General features: G+C 33.4%; 2 protein-coding genes across 3 annotated transcripts in view; both read right to left on the bottom strand.

Annotated features, from left to right (window-relative positions):
- Positions 1–4365: 4365 nt before the first annotated feature.
- LOC108558281 lies at positions 4366–6945 on the bottom strand. 2 transcript variants are annotated; one of them, XM_017915140.1, is made up of 6 exons: positions 6478–6945; positions 6187–6392; positions 5963–6137; positions 5822–5905; positions 4963–5760; positions 4776–4897 (listed from the first exon to the last, which is right to left on the bottom strand). In XM_017915140.1, the coding sequence occupies exons 1-6, from the start codon at positions 6496–6498 to the stop codon at positions 4862–4864; spliced, it is 1320 nt and encodes a 439-aa protein (XP_017770629.1). In that variant the 5' UTR covers positions 6499–6945; the 3' UTR covers positions 4776–4861. The 2 variants fall into 2 exon arrangements, with proteins under 2 accessions (XP_017770627.1, XP_017770629.1); XM_017915138.1 differs by having other exon boundaries at positions 4366–5760; positions 6478–6943.
- Positions 6946–11745: 4800 nt separating this feature from the next.
- The window catches only part of LOC108558280 (tyrosine-protein kinase-like otk), a 75357-nt gene continuing 67636 nt past the window's right edge, over positions 11746–19466 (bottom strand). The window contains exons 8-19 of the mRNA XM_017915137.1: positions 18833–19135; positions 18490–18750; positions 18269–18416; positions 18075–18202; positions 16909–17076; positions 16301–16851; positions 15666–15911; positions 15323–15544; positions 15170–15252; positions 12753–12847; positions 12562–12701; positions 11746–12505 (exon numbers count right to left, since the gene is read on the bottom strand). Of these exons, the coding sequence (XP_017770626.1) occupies positions 12224–12505; positions 12562–12701; positions 12753–12847; positions 15170–15252; positions 15323–15544; positions 15666–15911; positions 16301–16851; positions 16909–17076; positions 18075–18202; positions 18269–18416; positions 18490–18750; positions 18833–19135 (2627 nt within the window). The 3' untranslated portion in view covers positions 11746–12223. The remainder of the gene's footprint in view (positions 12506–12561; positions 12702–12752; positions 12848–15169; positions 15253–15322; positions 15545–15665; positions 15912–16300; positions 16852–16908; positions 17077–18074; positions 18203–18268; positions 18417–18489; positions 18751–18832; positions 19136–19466) is intronic.

Below are 19466 nucleotides of genomic sequence, written 5' to 3' on the forward strand. Positions count from 1 at the left end.
CCGACCACCAAAATAAACTTTTCTATAAATATATTCAATAGTTGTGTGCAAAAATATATTTTTTTATGTTTCATGTTACATCTCACTATGCAAAAACTATTACGATACTAGAATTGTAATGTGCCATATCTAAAATCGCAGATCATATGAAATGAAATTTCTCGGCGGGACGGATCAAACGAATAAGAATTCATATAGCTTTTATACGCCTATTGAAATTTGAATAATTTTTACGTTTTCATGTGCATCTACGGACTGAAAAACACTTCCGTTGCCAGGTTAATAACCTTTCATAATTTAAAATACAATTTTATCGAGTAAAATAAAAACTTGTATTTTTTATAATTTTTAAGAAATGAAATATATTTTTTTGAAAAACGAATTAGTTCTATAATACTGTTTAATTATATTGTAACAAATTCAAGTTTTTTATGAAAATATTTTTTTATTTTGTAGAAACAATATTGGTTTTGTAATGACTAGTCAATTTTCTTGATATTGTACACATTTATAAATGCAATAAAAAAATAAATGATAGCTAACAATATTTAAAAAGACCAATAGAAGGACATAACAATATTTTCCTATGAACAAAATTAACTACTTTGCTATATAATAATATACATTTCTGTAATTATAATCAAATTTAATGAAATGTTGCATAATTTTAATAATCACCAATTCATCACCAACCAGTGATTCTCAAAGTGCGGGTCGACAAAATTATTTAGGGGGTCGCAGAAAAATTGATGACGGATGTGTATGATGGGTATGTGTAGAAAATATCCCGTCCCGACGTTTTTCTACACATACCTATTCTTCGGGGGGTCTTTTAAAATTTGTATGTGTAAAAGGGGTCCCGGACCCAAAGTTTGAGAAACTCTGTCGTAAACGATAAAGAAAGTATACAATTATAGTTCGTACATATATGAAAATAGTAAAATGATAGTCGTTAATAAATTGTGAAAGAAACATTACAAAATAAGACGAATCGTCATAAGATGCAACAAAAGAAAAACGGATCAATTAGAAATCGCCTTTGAGCTCAATGAGTAATGCAACAAAATAGAATTAGGAAATAAACAGAAAATATTGCTTTTAATCGCATTATTCCATACACATATAACTTGAATAAAACAATTAATAACATTCGAAATGTTAATAATATAATAAACATTTGTTTTTATTAATAATTAAAATTATCAATATGTATTTTGGGAAAATTAGATCAATTCATTTTATCAAAAATTATTGGAAAGAAAGTGACAATTATGTTCAGAAATCACTTGTTTTTCTTATAATTCTGTATTATGGAAGTCAAATAATTTTATGAGATGTACAAATATCCTGAAATATAACAAAATCATGAAAACTCTTTGAAATATTACACTGAAATATTAATAAAAAATTACAGAATATTCTCAAATAGAGAAAATAAGATTTTGCATCAATATATAAATGTCATATCATAATTTCTGTGAAAACATGTTGTCTTTAGGATTAGAATAGTACAGCGTGGCCCAAAAGTCACTGGAGTCTAGTGGCTAGAATGAGTGACTGAGGAACGTGTGAAAATAATCGAATTTCATTTAAAAAATGATCAATTATGCTATAACAAAGATCATTGGACGGAAATCCAAAAATAGTCCACCAACGTAGACTACTTCCAGTAAAAGTAATGGTGTAAATGAAGTACTTATTTCTATGAAGATGTGGCAGAAAACGCACTAATCTGACTTAACCGTTCCAGATTTCTTTCTATACGATAAACAACTTCGGACCATTACAACAGTAATTTATCGGAAATAATGTTGTTTCGCATAAAAAAAGTTGCGATTTCAGAAGCACTGATTCAGAATAATTTATAATGATTACAATACTGTAAATTTACAGTTGCAGTTTAAAAATATAATAAATTTCTTTGCAAAATTACTAAACGATTGTAAGTATAATTATACAGCCAGCGCTCAGTTAACGTAACACTTAAGTATACACAAATTATCGTACTTGAAGCGAAGCTATCCGAAGGTGATTTTTCATATAAATGCATTTAAAATTCTTTGGTACTCTCTTGGTTACATCTTAATTTTCCATCTGACCTTAGCACAATCAGCATAAACATATTTCAGAAAAATGTGAGATCATAATGTTATTTATTTTCAGACAAAAATCAAATACACAATATGTACACAAAGCATGTATGAAGCTGTCGTTTGGTTCAATTGCTATTATTGTACGTTCGTACGGATATTTGTACGTTACTTCAATAATCAAGAGAGGTCTTGTAACGAGTATTATATATATATACTTTACCTGTTGAGGGCCATATGATCACAAGCCGCTTAGGATGTATGTATGTACAATTTAAACCTACTTGATATAAACAATAATAAATTATTAAATTATATTATGTTACCTACCTGGAAATTCCATTCATGAATAAGTGTTGATGAAAAATGAACTAAACTCAAATAGCATTCAATGTAAAAAAAATCGTTTAAATGATTTAATTCGTAACATTTAGACTTAATCGATTCGGGGTATTCGGCAATGATAAGAAAACAGGAAGCAATTATGTATTCATTTCGTCGGAGGAGGAAATTGGGTTTAAGTGGAAACATAACCCATGCAGACCAACTAGCTAATGTAATGGATCAGGGCTGGGGGGATTGATTCGAGTTTTGTGCACACGGCGATTAAGCAGTTAGAATTACCACCAATTGCGCGTTGCTTCAGTTATTAGCTTTCCTACTGCGTACATTTCTTCTCCTTTTGGCATTATCTAACACGATTATGGCACAGCCAGACATGACCGAAACCAAAGCAACGCGCGATTGTTTTCGTTGCGCGAAACGTGCTATTTGCATTATGTCGCAAGTGCAGCAGTTTAGGAACTCGAACATGAATAAGGAACGCCAATGGAAATGAACGCATACAAAGGTCAATACTATTTGTTTACGTCGTTCATTTGCTGCCATCGTTCCTCCACTGCCATAAGAAGATGACGGCAGATGACGAGCCTTTGTTTGGTGGTAATTAGCGATGGCCAAATATTTACCCGCAAAGATAGAGTTTCAATTTCTTATTGTACGTCGGTCGGCAAGCCAGAAAAAGTAACATCGGGGTAATAAGTCTAGACGTGAGCGTTTTGTAAATAAAAGGAGAAACTCAAGACACATTTTAATCGTTTTATTCGCAACTATACAGAAACGATCCCTCGAGGTGCGACACTCTTCATTCTTCTAGAATCCTTTCGACAATATTTACCTACGTATATCGTTCGCTTACATTAAACGTATAAATATACACAGACCTATTTTTTTTTTCTTCGAATACTTTATATTAATCTCCATTTATTTCTTCATAAATTATATCTACAATAGAATCATATATTTTAATATATTTATATATATATATTTGGAGAGCGCACAGATTCAGACTAAGCGAGTCACATTTGTTTCAAGGTTGTTAAATGTGAATCACATTGTATAATGCGTTCAGTTCTTAGCATGACTTCAACCAAAAGCTCAGAAACACTTTTAATATGTTACTAGATTATAACTATTTTAATTCATATATCAGATTAGAACGAACCAAGGTAAAACAATTAAATTGATTTTTTTTTATATATGTATATATTTGTTGTCGATTGTCTTAATACAATTTTTTAGATTGTTTCAATTGCAGAATATTCCGACGATAACAAAAGCACAGCTAAAAATCTTGACATTACACAAGGTGTTTCGCGAGTTTTCTTCAGTTTCTAATTATTATAGATAGTTTTTCATTTCTCTTTTGGTCAGGTAACTGTTTCAAAAATAAACTCAAACTATTTTCATCACAGAAGAAGTTATTTCTCTTTCGATTTTTCCCATTTCCTAACAGTTTCACGTACCCACCCAAATTCAACTACACTCACGCATTCCATCCCTCACTCATCACATCACTCGCACATGAAACAAAAAATTTGGTATTTCGTTTAAATTACTTAAGATACTAACATATTAAATTATAAGCGTTATATAATATATCATGGGCAATCCTCGAGAAGCGACATCGATGATAAAGAAGTCTGTGAAGTATTGTCTTAGAATCTCTGGTTGGAAGAAAACATAAGAAACTGTATCATCGGTGGATTCGTCGAGGGTTACGGATTATATACAAAAAAAATTGTGCTAATTTTGAGCTTAGATCAAAACAATATACAAAAATAGTAATAGAAAATATCTCACAAAAATTGTAGATTACATTTCCATCAATAAATATCCTAGTAAAATTTTAATCAGACATTGGTATATATTTTTATATAAGTTAACGTTAAAAAACGAAACGGAATATTTTTCTAAATGATATTCTCAAATTTAATTTTCACAATTATATTGATTGCGTTTATTTTTTTAATATATTATATTCGTGAATGCGTGTAAATGAAGCTTATTCTCATTTACGCCCAGTTTTATTACGTTTAGCCGTGATAACTATGCAACCAGTTTTAATCCGAGGTTTGGTATCTGTGTGTAGAATTTTTCTATTCGCGTTTGTATTAAAGAAAGGAAACGATCTAAATTTGAGAATATCCGGAATATGTGGAAGCCAAATTAACTTATTACTTACACCAACGAGTGATTACATTCAATCTTGCTTGCTGATTTCATTTATATTCTTTTTGTGTACGAAATTGTACTCGCCGAATAGAAACCTCTTCACGTTATCCTCCATCTGCTTATATTTGACTTTGTCGAGCTCCGTTTTATCGTCGGTCCTACTCGATGGATGCGAGTTCAGGGATTCGGAGTAGTCCGAAGTGCTGCCGACGTCGATGGTCTGTATCCAGTCAGCTACCCTCTGGTTCGAAGTGTTTTCACTCAGGCTGCTCGACGTTTTGCAGTCCCCCGAACTAATAGATTCAGGTTTAATTGATTTAGAGTTGTTACTTTTCATTTCACTGTGTGTGTACAGTACCGGAGAGACGGCGTTCGGTTTCGAGTCCAGCAGGATGTTCTTCGATCCGGTTTGCAGCCTCATGGAACACTGTCTCCCGCCCTTGTAGATCTCGCTTGTTTCCAGTTTCGTGTTCTTGCAGAGCTTATGATGCGTCAGCGGTTTTTCCTTCTTCTCGTTAATGTTGAAGAAGATCACTTCGTTGGGTGAATCACGTATTGTCGGACTGTTCAAGTCTATCAGGTTCTCCGACTTACTGTCACTCGATGTCTCCATTTTGCTCTCGTTCAGCTTCTTATCGATCAAGAAATTGTTTGGCTGCACCTTTGCCACATTTTGATTGTTGCTTTCCTGTAAATTGTACACGTTCTTATTGTTGTCGACGTTTTTCACGATATTCACTAAAGGCGGGCTATTCTCCAATTGGTGATTGCACTTTAAACATAGTGTGTTTGTGCTGCCTGGGCTTCCAGTCTGTGTGCTCACTGAGTGATGGGTGTTATGTGTTATTATTCTAATATGCTTCGAGCAAGTGCATGTATCACAATGTTTCACACAGGACCTCTCACGTTCGCGCTCCTCCAGAACTTTGGCCATAATAGCAGCTGAAACTATGTCCACCTCTGAATTCTCAGCCTCCTCTTCGTCCATCAACCGATTATAATTAGACGTTTTAGGAACTGAATACACCATAGCCGTTGGTGGGAACGTTGGTATCGGAACTTTTATACTCTTCATATCGGGCAAAGTTCTTCGCTCTTCTGGTTTCTTTTTGACAACCATATAATTAGAGACTTTAGCTTGCACCTCATTTGGCAACTAAAATAAAAACAATATATATATAAAGTTATACTTAACAAATAATGAAGTAAATACTCACTGTATCATATTTTTGAGAGACAAAATTTCCAGGTTTGCATTGCAAGAACTGTAAAGCCAGAGAAAGGTCATTCTTATACCTTTCCTAAAACACAAATAATTAATCCATGAACTTCAATTGCATTATAAAAAAAGTCCTTACATTATCCTCAGTTACTTTCTTAATAGTATAATTGGCATCAGCCAACTTATGTGATAGAGTTGCTATATCTTTAGTCAATGTGTTTTTCTCTGTCTCACTAACATCTACCAACTTTAATAGCTTATCTTCTAAACCTTGATTCACCCTTTGAACTCTGCGATGAGCCTCATACAATCTAGAGAAAAATATTAATATATATTTTTTTTCCATTACAATATAAATACCTTTTATATTTATCTTGCCAAGTTATTAATTCCTCTCTCAGTGCAGACACCTCTCCATTAGGAAACTTATTAGCCTCATTCAAAAAATTTGTTTCCATAGTAACAATATGGTTCTCCTTCTCAACTAGCCTCTGCTTCAGGTTCTCAATCTCCACATGCAGATGGACATCATGGTCAGAGCACTTAGAGCAAATGCATCCGCACTCCTTCATCATGAACAATCACAAAAAGTAAATTAATTTCAAATTAAATAAACACTAAAGAAACAGTGTTGGAGGAGAGTGGACGCACCTTGCACTGATTGTTAGCCATGGTTGGAACGAAATGAAAATAAAACAGGTCGTTAGTAATTCGTTACACATAGGAATTCCCAGCTGTTGATTTCCGTGTGCCACAGCCACATCGGTTCACGATATTCCACTGAGAGATAATTGCATTTGGGAATTGGGACGTCAGTTTTTATCTGCGGTTTCATCACATCTGTGAGTGATCGAATAAGATTATCTGTCGAACGTTTTTCATCGGTGATTCTTCTCATAGACGAAATTCATTCGACATGGACTTTAGATCGCGAACGGCATTGGAAAATTATTGAAACTGTCAAACAGAAATAAATAAAAAGTAACGTCAAACATGACACATCCTGAATCGGAAAACAATAACAATTCTAATCGAACGTATATCCCCATATATTTATCGAAATCCTAATTGTAGCTATCGCATATTTCAAGGTTAATTGTAATTGTGTTATTTTTTGTACCGAGTATTTCTAGGAATGTTTTGAAATGGAAAAATACTTTTAAGTAGCCTTGGTTGCATATCCTAGAGGGCGGGACTAAAGTGATGCGTTGGAAGTGGTTGGAAGGTTTATTATCTTATCCATAGCTTCATAGATGGCGCATAATATGATTTGTACCTAATTAATGTTTTTCTTATGATATAATCCCAACCAATCCCAACCCTCACCTGTATTAGATGTTTTCTAATATATTTGAAGTACATATAGATGGAAATTTATTAATTAATATCAATAAATTTAGTTATTAATTTATAATATAAACATTAAATTAAAACACATTACAGTTGCTTAATTGGGACAACCGCTTAATAAGAACAAATCCTAAAGAACGGACATAAAACCGAAGAAATAACAAAAATTGACTCCGCTTTGTTTTGGGTAATATTATGTTTAATTGGGACAGAAATCATGTGTGAATTTCCGTGGCGCCAGTGTTTCACATGTTAATATTTAGGTTCTATTTGATATAATTATAGTTAAGCGTATGACGGGAGTTCTTTGTTCGCAATAAATATCTGCGCTGATTTTGTACAATTACAATCTCGCAAAAACAGAAGGCAAACCACTTTGTACAAATTCTTCCAGAATACATAATTTAAGTTTGAACAATACAATTTTTCTTTAACAATTTATTATATACATATTTATTATGTGTGAATACGTATAGTTTTGTGACTTTTTTTATTTTGTGCAATTTATTAAATAAAATAGAGTGGAACTTTTCTTCATGAGCACCTCGCATAACGAGTATTTCACTAAACGAGCAAAATAAATTGTAAAAATAACTCACTTAACGGGTGACGATGAAAGAAGTCTCAGATTATGTGATTTCTATAAAATTTTCAAAACTTGCGTTCACATATTATTTGTATTTTTATATGTTATTTATAATTTTTTTTGTAAAAATGTAATAACACTTGCATGTCTCCGAATAAAAAGCGAAATGAAAAGCAAAATAATTAAAAAGCGAGACTAAGTTATACTTTTTTTCCGACATGGAACGCATTATCTTATTTTACATTAGTTTATATAGGATAAATTGTTTCACTATACGAGTATTTCATTATACGAGTATAAATCCGAAAATTACTGTAATTTTTATGGAACTTTGGACAAAATATGCTAGATCCAATGTGTCCCGATTAAGTGGAATCATATTTTAATAATATCAACTCAGAGACCGTGTTTAATTACATTAGGTTTGGTTGCATCATAAAAAATTGTAGCTTAATTGATTATCGTACCATAAAACGCACTGTTATACACAGAAAAATCTATTTAAAATCGAAGAGTCGAACCGAAATTAATTTCGTTCAGGTTTACGGTTACGTTTCAAAAAAATGTTTATAGATCCAGTTTCAGTTTCGGTCCGTCTAAAAATTTCGGTTTAGTATCCGTTAAAATTTAAATTTAAAAAAAATAAAATTAGTTAAATTTAAAATCGAGTCGAACATCAAATATACCGGTATCAATATTTAGCAAAATGAATATTTTAAAAAATTCCGAATGATACCGAATTAATCCGATTTCGGACGAAAATTCTTCTCTCTATTCACCGTCATATTTTATGTTAAAAATTCCGGTTAATTCTATAAATGTAAATACAAAATTTGCATTTTATCAATGACCGAGAGTTTTTAGTAAAAAATACTATCATTTATAATATTTTTATTCACTCGAGCCAACAAAAATACTGAAATATATAATACTAAATTGATACATCTAAAACTACTGTAAGGCTTAAGGCAGGAAATGCAATTATTAAATAATGTTCCCTCAAAAAGGGAATCTGCCCCCCGGTCACACTCAACAACAAAATCATCCCGCAGGCCGACGATGCCAAATACTTGGGCTTGATCTTGGATCGCAGACTTACATGGAAGAAACACATCGCAACAAAGAGGAAGCAACTGGGCATCAAGTTCGCGAAACTGTATTGGCTGATCGGAAGTAGGTCACAACTATCCATCGAAAATAAACTATTAATTTATAAAACAGTACTAAAGCCGGTGTGGACGTACGGCATCCAGCTTTGGGGAACAGCTAGCAACTCCAACATAGAAATCCTGCAACGCTTCCAGTCCAAGTGCTGCGAACCCTGGTGCAGGCCCCCTGGTACGTGACGAATGACACGATACACAACGACCTCCACATGAACACTGTTAAAAGTGAAATCCCCATATTCAGTGCCCGTTACCAAACAACCCTGGTGCAGGCCCCCTGGTACGTGACGAATGACACAATACACAACGACCTAGACATGAACACTGTTAAAAGTGAAATCCCCATATTCAGTGCCCGTTATCAAAACAGACTGCTGAACCCCCCAACAGTCTCGCGTTATCCCTCCTAGACAATAGTGACACCCCCCACAGACTAAAGAGACACAACACTCTCGACCTCCCCTTTAGAAAATAAAAGATTAGTTTTTATTGTTTAAATTTTCATAGTGCCGTCAAAATCAATTTTTATTTGGGTTTTATTGTCATCGAGTTATTTTTTTTAGTTAAATTTATATTGTTTATAGGAAGATTTCCGATGGGAAATCGTTCCAATACCGTATGTAACTTGAATTTGTTAGATAAATGATTGTTTATAGGAAGATTTCCGATGGGAAATCGTTCCGCTTCATGCCTTTATTTTTTTATTGTCATCGAATTATTTTTTTTAGTTAAATTTATTTGTTTATAGGAAGATTTCCGATGGGAAATCGTTCCGCTCCATGTTTTTATTTTGTTTTTTCTGTTTTTATTTTCTTTTTTTTTTCTAACAAAAGCATTCAACTTATAGGAAGATTGTNCAAGANAGAAATATTTACGTTACAATCTTNNTCATTTTGTTTTTTCTGTTTTTATTTTCTTTTTTTTCCTAAGTTGGAAGGTTTCCTATGGGAAATTGTTCCGCTCCACGCTTATTCTATTTTGTTTTTTCTGTTTTTATTTTCTTTCTTTACTTATAACAATTCTTAACTTATAGCCAGAGATAAGGCAGTTTGAGATTGTCAATTATTAAAATATATAAAAAAAATGTTATAAATTAATTTATGTCTTTTTTTATTTTAAAATTAGTTTTGTAATATTTTTTTTTATGTACTTTCTGGCAAAGGTTGTGTTCAATAAATCCGATTAAATAAATACCAACAACAATGTCAATTATAACAATTTTACTAATGTTTATTTATTATTTTTAAATGTACGAGAGGTCTTACAAAACTTACAGTAAAAAAATAAAATAAAAACAATATTATTTTAATATTTTTTATTTTCATCCTTTTGTAATTTCTCTACATAATTTCCATTTATTTCAATTTATTACAATAGAAATCAAAAGGAGCTAGGTCGGTAGAATAAGGTACTGGGCGAATTTCATTGATGCTAGAGAGCGCAAGAAAGTTGTTGGTTATTTGAGTAGTGTGAGTGGGCCCACGATCACTACACATTTTTCAAAACTTGTGATAAACAAGTTTCTGTATACTACTTAGCAGATATCGTCTGACCAGTTTTCAGTGAGATAGCAACTACCAATTTTGCCCTGGTAAAGTAAATCGACATCATAATTTGTGTTTCTGATTTTTATTGTTTTGCTTTAACTGGAGGGATTTGCACCTTCTGCGGTATGGAACCTTGGAGTGCTGCTTGGTTTTCAGGTCATACTTATAGAATCAAAATTCATCATCTGTTACGATATTACTAAAAGTGCTAGAATCTCCATTTTCTAAATATTCCAAGAAATATTCGACAAAACACATACGTGCTTTTATTTGGTCGTCATTTAGAAATAGTGGAACCCATAGAGCGGATTTCTTCTTGCAGCCATAGTGATGATTTAATATTTGCGACAAATCCATGGCATTTAAGCCCAGTTCATCAACTACCATTTCATGTGTCTCTTTTGGATTTTCGTCAATTTTTGCTTTTACCAGGTCTATATGTGTATCATCGGTCAAAGATACAGAAATGTGTCCGATCTGAAATCTTTGAAACCACTTGGAAATAGTCACAAGGGATTATGCATTAACTCCATATGCATATGACATTCTTGGAAAATTTGCATAGGCTTGACTTGACGTCGAAATCCGTAGAGAATGGCAAAACACATTTTTGCTGTATTAGTGCTGGAATTTCTCCATTGAATTTTCTCCTATCCACTCTTACCGATCTTCTTGAAATTTGAGATGAAATATCGTTAGACTTTAACAAATTGAGAAATAACTTTTGTTTTTTCAGAATCAAATGAATTAATGGAAATTTAGCGAACTTTTGTTAGTATATTAAAATAAGACTTTTACAGATTCAACCTTTATTTTAAAAAAAAATCGCGGATGGCAAATTAACTATTTCATGAATTCCTAAGGATACATTTTTACTTGTGTAATAATATAAAGTATTGAATGAATATGAGTTTTACTTTTAAATATGAAAGATTATGACTTGATTACTCTTGCTACACTTGATTACACTTTTCTGTACATTGTATTGCGAATAACTTAAAATTATTGCAATATATATTACTTATTTAAAAAATGAATAAATTTATGAGATACTGAAAGTAAGATATTTAATAGTGTCTTGTATGAACATAATAGAAAAACTTATAAAAAACTTAAAAAATATTATAAATTGCGTTTCAAATACATCTTAAATGGACAAGTTGTCAATTAATGAAAAATTGCATTTGTTTACACATTAAGTTTAATGTTATTGGATCGGGATGATTTGGAAAAGTACATTCATAAACGAAAGGTTCAATTAAAAGGCAAATTTTACAATATATATTTATTTGACAGTAGAAAAATGTGCGTTTATCTTTGGTACGATGAGTATCATTTTAAAAATTAAATACATTCATGTTTCAAGGCGCCCATGTGTGTAATAATGGTAATATTGTTCATAAAAGCATACACTTAAAAATGCTTATAAGCTATAATAAATATCATTTGTAGACATATAAATTGATTAAAACCCAGTATACGTTCTGAAAGAACCGAGAGTGATGGAGTTTTAAGCAATATCCTGAGGAGTTTCGTTAGTAGCAGTTTCGTAAAAATATAATTATAAGGGTTATGTAAGTCGACACGATTTGAAAACTACTGACTATGATTTTATTTATGCTTTGTGTTTGATTATCAATGTTTTTACTGTTTAACTATATGAATTAAACATTTCATTTGAGTTGATAAATTAAAATAAGCACATTTATTTATATGGAAATATTAGCAATGTCATTAAAAAACATGCTTTAATTGACGATATAATTCACAAGAAACATGGAAATGAACGTTAATAATGATGGCGTGAAGATGTTTGCTGCATTATCTCCAACACCTGGAACGTAGAGCACTCCGAATCCTCCAAAATGTTCTTCGCCGGCACCTCCGTCCTTACCAGTTCCCCCGTTGCAAAGATCAGTCTGGCACGACCGGTAATAATGCCTGAAGACCGGATCCTCAAAGTCCTCGTTCAACAAGATGGGAACATCCTCACAACCTCTCAGCATTTGCATTACCTTTCCTTTCGGAGTCTAACAAACATTCATCAATTATTAGACGTAGCCGTAGTCCGATTGACTTTACTCACCACATACTCTACGCGAATTGATGTGCAGTAATTCTTGTTGCAGTTGGTAATTGGGGTCGAAGTCTCCACATTTGCAGGATCCGTGACGCATTTCTGATCAGTTTCCCATTCCTGAAAGGAGCAGGTGTAACACCGTAGACCTAAAATCCGCGACTATAAAGACTTTGGAGGTTTCTTTCGAACATTCGTACCTTCGCTTGTGGAGATCGCTCCTATGAGGGCGAAGAGAACGATCTGGAACCTTTTCATCTCGTGCTTCCCCGAATGGACAACGCTTACTAAGGAACTACGTTCGAAGGAATATCTATTAATCTTAGATAAGATAAAAGGCGAGTTTCGTAGTATGCAGTTGAAATATTATTGATTTCAAATGATATGATTCGTGGAAGCGGAAAGGTTTACTATCTCGAATACATTACATTATTTTGTATTTATTTATTCATTTTTTTTAGAGTACATATCACAAGGATGATTATGCAATAATAATTATATAAAATTGAACATTACAGTACAAAATTATTATAAAAAGCTACGTAACTACACTTGTTTCTTCATTATTTAATTCGTCGAGTTAATGATGATAATAATATTTGTAATAATAATAATAATAGTATATTTATTTAAATATGGACAGATTCTTATTTTTTTGTTAATTCTTGGATATATTAAATATATTATACTATCATAGTGAGTGAAAGAAGACGTAAGAGTAAACAATTTTTAAAGAATGCTTGGTTCCTTCGTTTGTTTTGTTAATTTAACTTAATTTATGTTTAAATTTATATTTTTGGCGATTCGTGGATACAAGAAATTATATTTAATATAATAATAAGTACATTATAAATAAATTGTGGTCAGACTTTGCGTCGCAGAATAAGTTCGAAACCTAAAGACTAATTATATACAAATAAAATAAATAGAAAATATCATATAATTATAATTAATAATAATAATCTTAGTACTTGGAGAGAGAGAGAGAAATAGAGTGAAAGTTATAATAAAGTATCGAAGCAATTATTCTCATAAATGTTTTTTTTTGCTTCCATTTAAGTTTAATATATTCGATGAAGGGGCGTAAAATTGATTCGCGTCATTAGATTAATTAATAAACACTTTGTCACTAATTACAAGCCATTAAATGACCCACAATTATGATAATGTATAGTAATTAATTCATAAATAAACAAGAACAACAAAAAATATGATTATATAATCCATGTATCAGCAAACTATATATTTGTTAAATTAGAATTTCAGATAAGCAGTCTATGCAGCGCAATATTTCTTAATTCTGAACAATTTTTTTTTTATGTTACGAATCGAGTTATGGAATTGAATTTTACGCCCTTGTCATTAGCAGTCAATGCTCAGACTTGAAGATGGATCTCTTCATCGCACATTTAACATCTAAAGCCATCTTTTTTTTTTCTAATGCCATCGAAACAAAACTTAAAAAATGGCGTAGTTTATTCACTTCACTGCTCGTTCATCTTTACGTCTTCGCTGCTAGAGAAAAGATATTTCTGAGACCTTCGAAAGCGATTTTCTTTTGTTATTTTTTTTAGAAGTATTAAATATATTTATATAGCTTATATAACGTGTTAATTATATAACCGGAAAACGAATGGAAAGCGCGCGATTACACATTTTCGCGATTAGCTGTGTCCTTACTTTACATGTTACATGAATACAATGATGTAATTGATGTAATTATATATTTAAAAGTTGATTAATTACGGGGCGTTGGAGGACGCGGCGAATCTAATTGAATGCGTGAGTATATTTGTGATTCGTTTATCTTTTTAATAATATCACATATATTTTACATAAGTTTATGAATCGTGAAATGTATTAATTATTGCTGTTGTTGAGATGTTGTGTGGAATGCGGCTTGAGATTCGCCAGTTTCCTCCTCCAATTATTCTTTTTTTTCGTTACAATTCTTCTCTTCGTCATTTTGGCAGTGCGTCGTGGCTATTATCAAAGATTGTACATGTCGATTAGTAATATAAAAATCTAATTCGTGGTTATACGTTGTATAAATAAAAACGACTTAGAAGAGAAAGAGAGACGCGTGATATGCTCGATAAATAAATTCGTTCCTCAAACAGCTTCTTTTACATGCAATGATTTTGATTCATATCTTCTTGTTTGCGTTTGAATTATGCTTCTTCTTCGATTTCAATCGTTAAATATATTCGATATGTACAAATTGCTTTATATTTACAAAAAAAATTGAAAGAAGTTGTCGCGCTTTTAACTTCAATAATAATATTATTTTAATGTGTGTATATATACTATATAAAACGATTATTAGACACTCATTACAATTCATATCATACAATTCGCGATATTCACGTAAGGCTGACACTGTTTTAATTAAATTCATCGTGGAAGCTATCGATTACATATTTTTTAAACTCATATTCGTTTCCCTTTTCATTATTTTTTTTTTCAATTTATCTGGCTTCCGCCTCATTCGTTTCGTTCTCCTATCTAATATATATATTTTTTTCTTGTTACAATTGCTTGCTTTGCTTATTTTTTTTCTCAGTTTTAGCTTAAGGAAAATTTGGTTTCGATACATGACTAACGAGAGAAAGCTCACATCGACTTGAGGATCGTTTCGATTTCCTTGGCGAGTTCTGCAAACGTCGGCCTCTCCTGCGGGTTCACGTCGAGGCATCTCTCCTGTAAAAAGGTGTACAAAAAATGCGGGTTACAGTTTGTTGCTGCTTTTCTTAATGCTAGATGCAATTACCTGAAGTTTCTCTAGGTCGGGTGGCGTGTCTTTGTGGAACTTCCACTCGAGTGACTTCTCTTTGAGCTTGGCGAGGAAACTATTGTCGTTCATCTTGGGGAAGGGTAACTCACCCTGATTGAAGATCTCCCATATGAGCACCCCGAAGGCATAAACATCGCTCTTCGTCGAATACTCGTCCTCGTATACAGCCTCATGCGGTAACCAACGCAATGGAATAATCTGCAAAGGAAAAAGCACATTTTTTTAAATTAAAAACTAAAATACTTCAACCGTTCTATGTATAAATAATTAGATCAACATCTAGATGTTATTTAATTATAACTTTAATATATGTTTTTACCTGATTGGCGTGTTTGCAGTACTCTTGGCTGAAGGGGTCTCTGGTCAGTCGTGGAAGTCCTACCTTCACCAACAATTTGGAAGTGATAAGGCAGTTCCTAGCGGCGAGATCGCGGTGGACGAAGCGCTCGTTCGAAATCTGGTCCAGGGCTTGGGCAACTTGCTGAATTACGGCAACACATTGTACCGGGGTCAAAGCTGGAGGACTGCCTTTCTGTGTAGCCACCAGGAATTGCTTCAAATCACCCTACACCAAAAATAAATACACAAATGTAAATTAACTTACAAATTATTAATAAAAAAAATATTAATTAAATCTGGATTGTCATTATATAAAAAAAACTATTTGATAAACTACTATTAATAATGTTGTAAATTGTGAATTATTAGTTATTACGGTGTGAATAGCAATTAGTTGTCCGAAATTATTAAGTTTCTAATGTGGTAAACTTAATAGCAACTAACATTTTAAAACTATAACAATATAACTTTTCGTTATTATTATTTATAAATAATAAAAGAAGGAAATATAAAATACTTATTTATAAAGGTAAATTAAATATCTTAGAACAAAAAAGTTATTGCAATGGTTCATTGTGATAATAAAATAAAAAATACTTTGTTTAGAAAACATACCCAATCAGTGTATTCCAGGATCATGTAATGCGGTTCTTCCTCTCTGCAGAGTCCGTGAAGTTTGGTAATATTTTCGTGACTAAGTTTGGTAAACATGTCGATCTCCCTCTTGAACTCTGCCAAACTGTTCTCATCTTTGGTTTGCGTCAATGATTTCACCAGAACTGCGACCTCCTTCTCATCTGATCCTCCTGTCGGCGTCGACGCCGAGTTCCTCTTTTCACCAAGCAGCACACTCTTCGCCACTTTCGCAGCGAATATGTCTCCGAACTCACCGCGTCCGATCAATTTGCTATCCCTCAGATTAGACCTGGAGAAGGCGATCTTGTCGTAATTGGACTTGGATTTCTTTGAGTGCGCCGAGCTCTGCGAATGGGTCGTCTCGGCTCCGTCGCTTTTTTGTCCCTCCTTGAGGGCATCTCCGTTCTCGACGGGCTTCGAAGGACCAGCCCCTGTAACCGTCGCTCCCACCACATGCCCATTAGTCTCCACGGCTATCGTCGCCTCCTTCAGTTCCGTCGGATCCGTTTCGCCGTTCTCCGTCTTTCCAGCTGAGAAAGTTTCCATTTAAAATCAACCGCTCTCTCGCTGAATTGAATTTTACGTACCTTCGCTAATTGGCAATTTTCTGGAACGTCTTCTGTACCTGCACCAGACCATTAGTCCTACCACAAGGATGATGTAAGCTGCAGCTACCGACATCGTAATTAAGACGGCCTTAGTCACCGTCGATCCTTCTCCGTCGACATTATCACCCGGATGGAATCCGTCTCTAACTAATGAACATACATAAATATTTTTATACATGCGAAAAACACTGTAAGATATATACGAGAACTACATTTATTGACCTATGATGCATTTATGAAAATAAACCGAATATCCACTCTTGTAACTCTGAAAATCCATAACTGAGTCATCAACGATCTATGCAATTTCGTGATAATGTAATATATAGATTTTAATCAGATATAATTGAACCTTCGTTCTTCGAAAATTATGCCCGTATTTTAAATGGAATGTCTGCAGACCAATTAATCACCAAAAGATGTGAGACTATTTTTTAGGTGAGATCTTGCCTTCTTAGTACCAAAAATTTCAAAAATGAGTCATTAACTATCTTGAGTCATTCAACTTCGATGAGGAATTTGATCAGGTGTAATAGAATTTTATTTCTTTGAAGATTGCGCGCAGACAGATTAATCTCCAGAATCTGTGACATTGATTACTCGCAAAGTTCTTCAGATGTAACTTTTTATATACTTTCAAATATGCCAATACAACAACAGCAATAATTGTTGTTATTAATATTTAATTATATAAAAATAAATGTATTTTTTATTACCAAACAAAAGAAAAATGTTTATCAAATATATTATTGTATATAAAGATGATATCATTTCACTGACAGATTAATACGGTATTAGTAATTCCTCATGTTATGCATTCATTATAAAGTTTATTTTAATAAAATTAATTTAAACTAGTACTGACAATTCGTCAGATGGATAGCTGAATTTGATTACAGGAGTCATTATTATTGACATGTACAAATTAATCGAAATGGTTTTGACGTTTATATACAATTTATAAGAATAAATACTTTAAAAAACTACGTAATATGTCAGTTAAATTTAATGGTCAACAAAGCGTTAATAATTTATAAAGTTTGAATGTAAGCGACGGAGAATGTACAGGCTGAATTAAGTTACCTCGCATCAAGACAATACCCGGTTCTAAAGTTTAATGAGAAATAATAGGAAATTATTCTTACTGTGAACGATTAATCTCATTTCCTTTCGATTCAAGCCGGCACTGTTGCCGCCGGTGCAGGCGTAATTGTTTTCATCCTCCTTGTGGACTTCGCTGATGTACAGGCTACCATTATCAAAGATCGTGAATCTGCAAAGCGGATTTACCGTGAGGAAATACAATAATATAGAGAGAAGGCGGCGACGGCGGTGTTACCTAGTTTTGTCGAAATCGTTCAGCCGCAAGTTCTTTTCCCACTGGACCGTGGGCTTCGGGTCGCCCTCGACAACGCAATCAATCATCAAAGCGGACCCCTCGTGGGCCTCGGTCGGGTTTTTCGGGACTACAGTGAATTTTGGTGACACTGGGGAGGAAACAAATAATTGACAATGCACATGTCTTTCATCTTCGAGGAGAATTGTTGTTAGGTAACTTACCGACTACATCGATGTTGACGGTGACATTGATGACGCCTTGGCTATTGGTGGCCGTGCACATGTACTTCCCTTTATCTTCGGGAAGAACGCCGTTGAAGTGCAGAGTGCCGTTCACGTCTGTTATGTGTGTTGGGAGCGGCCCGCCGATTTTTTCCCAATGGACAATGGGAGGCGGCGTTCCTTGGGCCTTGCAGTGCAATTTCGCGACGCTGCTCAGCTCAAGCTTTTTGTTCACCGGCGGCGGCACAAACTTCAATTGCTCTTCAATTCACAAACAAACAAACGAACGAACAATAAGATATTAACTGCACCGGAAGAAAGAAAGGATGAGCAGATCGCTTACCGATGACGGAGATCGTTGCCGGCTTCGAGAGGACGGGCGCGAAACCTTTGGTCAGGATCTCGCACAGGTATTCTCCCCTATCAGATATCTTTGTCGATTGTAGGACAAGCGTGCCGTTCTGCTTGAATACCTTCAATCTCTGGTGGTTGGAAGTGTCGTCAGATTTGATCACTTTACCATCTTTTCGCCACCTCACGGTCGTAAATTCCGTCGCCGATTCACTAGTGAATCCGCATTTAAGAACCGAAGCTTCGTTCTCCTCTGCTGTGACGCTTTCTGGGTTTTCAGTTATTACTGGTTTTGCTGTAAAGAATAATAGATTTTTAGTTTTATATCTGATATTATTGATTTTCAATCATATGAAAAAAGTAATATTTTCAATGTTCCGGATTACATTTTATTGAATCTTAATTATAAAGATAGGTAAAGAACAACTTTTAAAAACAAAATCTAAGATTTATTAATTGAAAACATTTCAATAGTTCAATGTATTTGAGATATAGCATGTAACACGCTATTTTTATTTGACATTTATTCATAAATTGTTAGGATTTGATCAAATGTAACATTTGGTTTGTAACCTTATTATTAGTGCACATGATATTATTCTGATTTGTTCTCCCATGACGAGAGG

The sequence above is a fragment of the Nicrophorus vespilloides genome, unplaced genomic scaffold (genome assembly GCF_001412225.1).
Source record: "Nicrophorus vespilloides isolate i.1.1-1 unplaced genomic scaffold, Nicve_v1.0, whole genome shotgun sequence".
Classification (NCBI taxonomy): Eukaryota; Metazoa; Arthropoda; class Insecta; order Coleoptera; family Silphidae; genus Nicrophorus; species Nicrophorus vespilloides.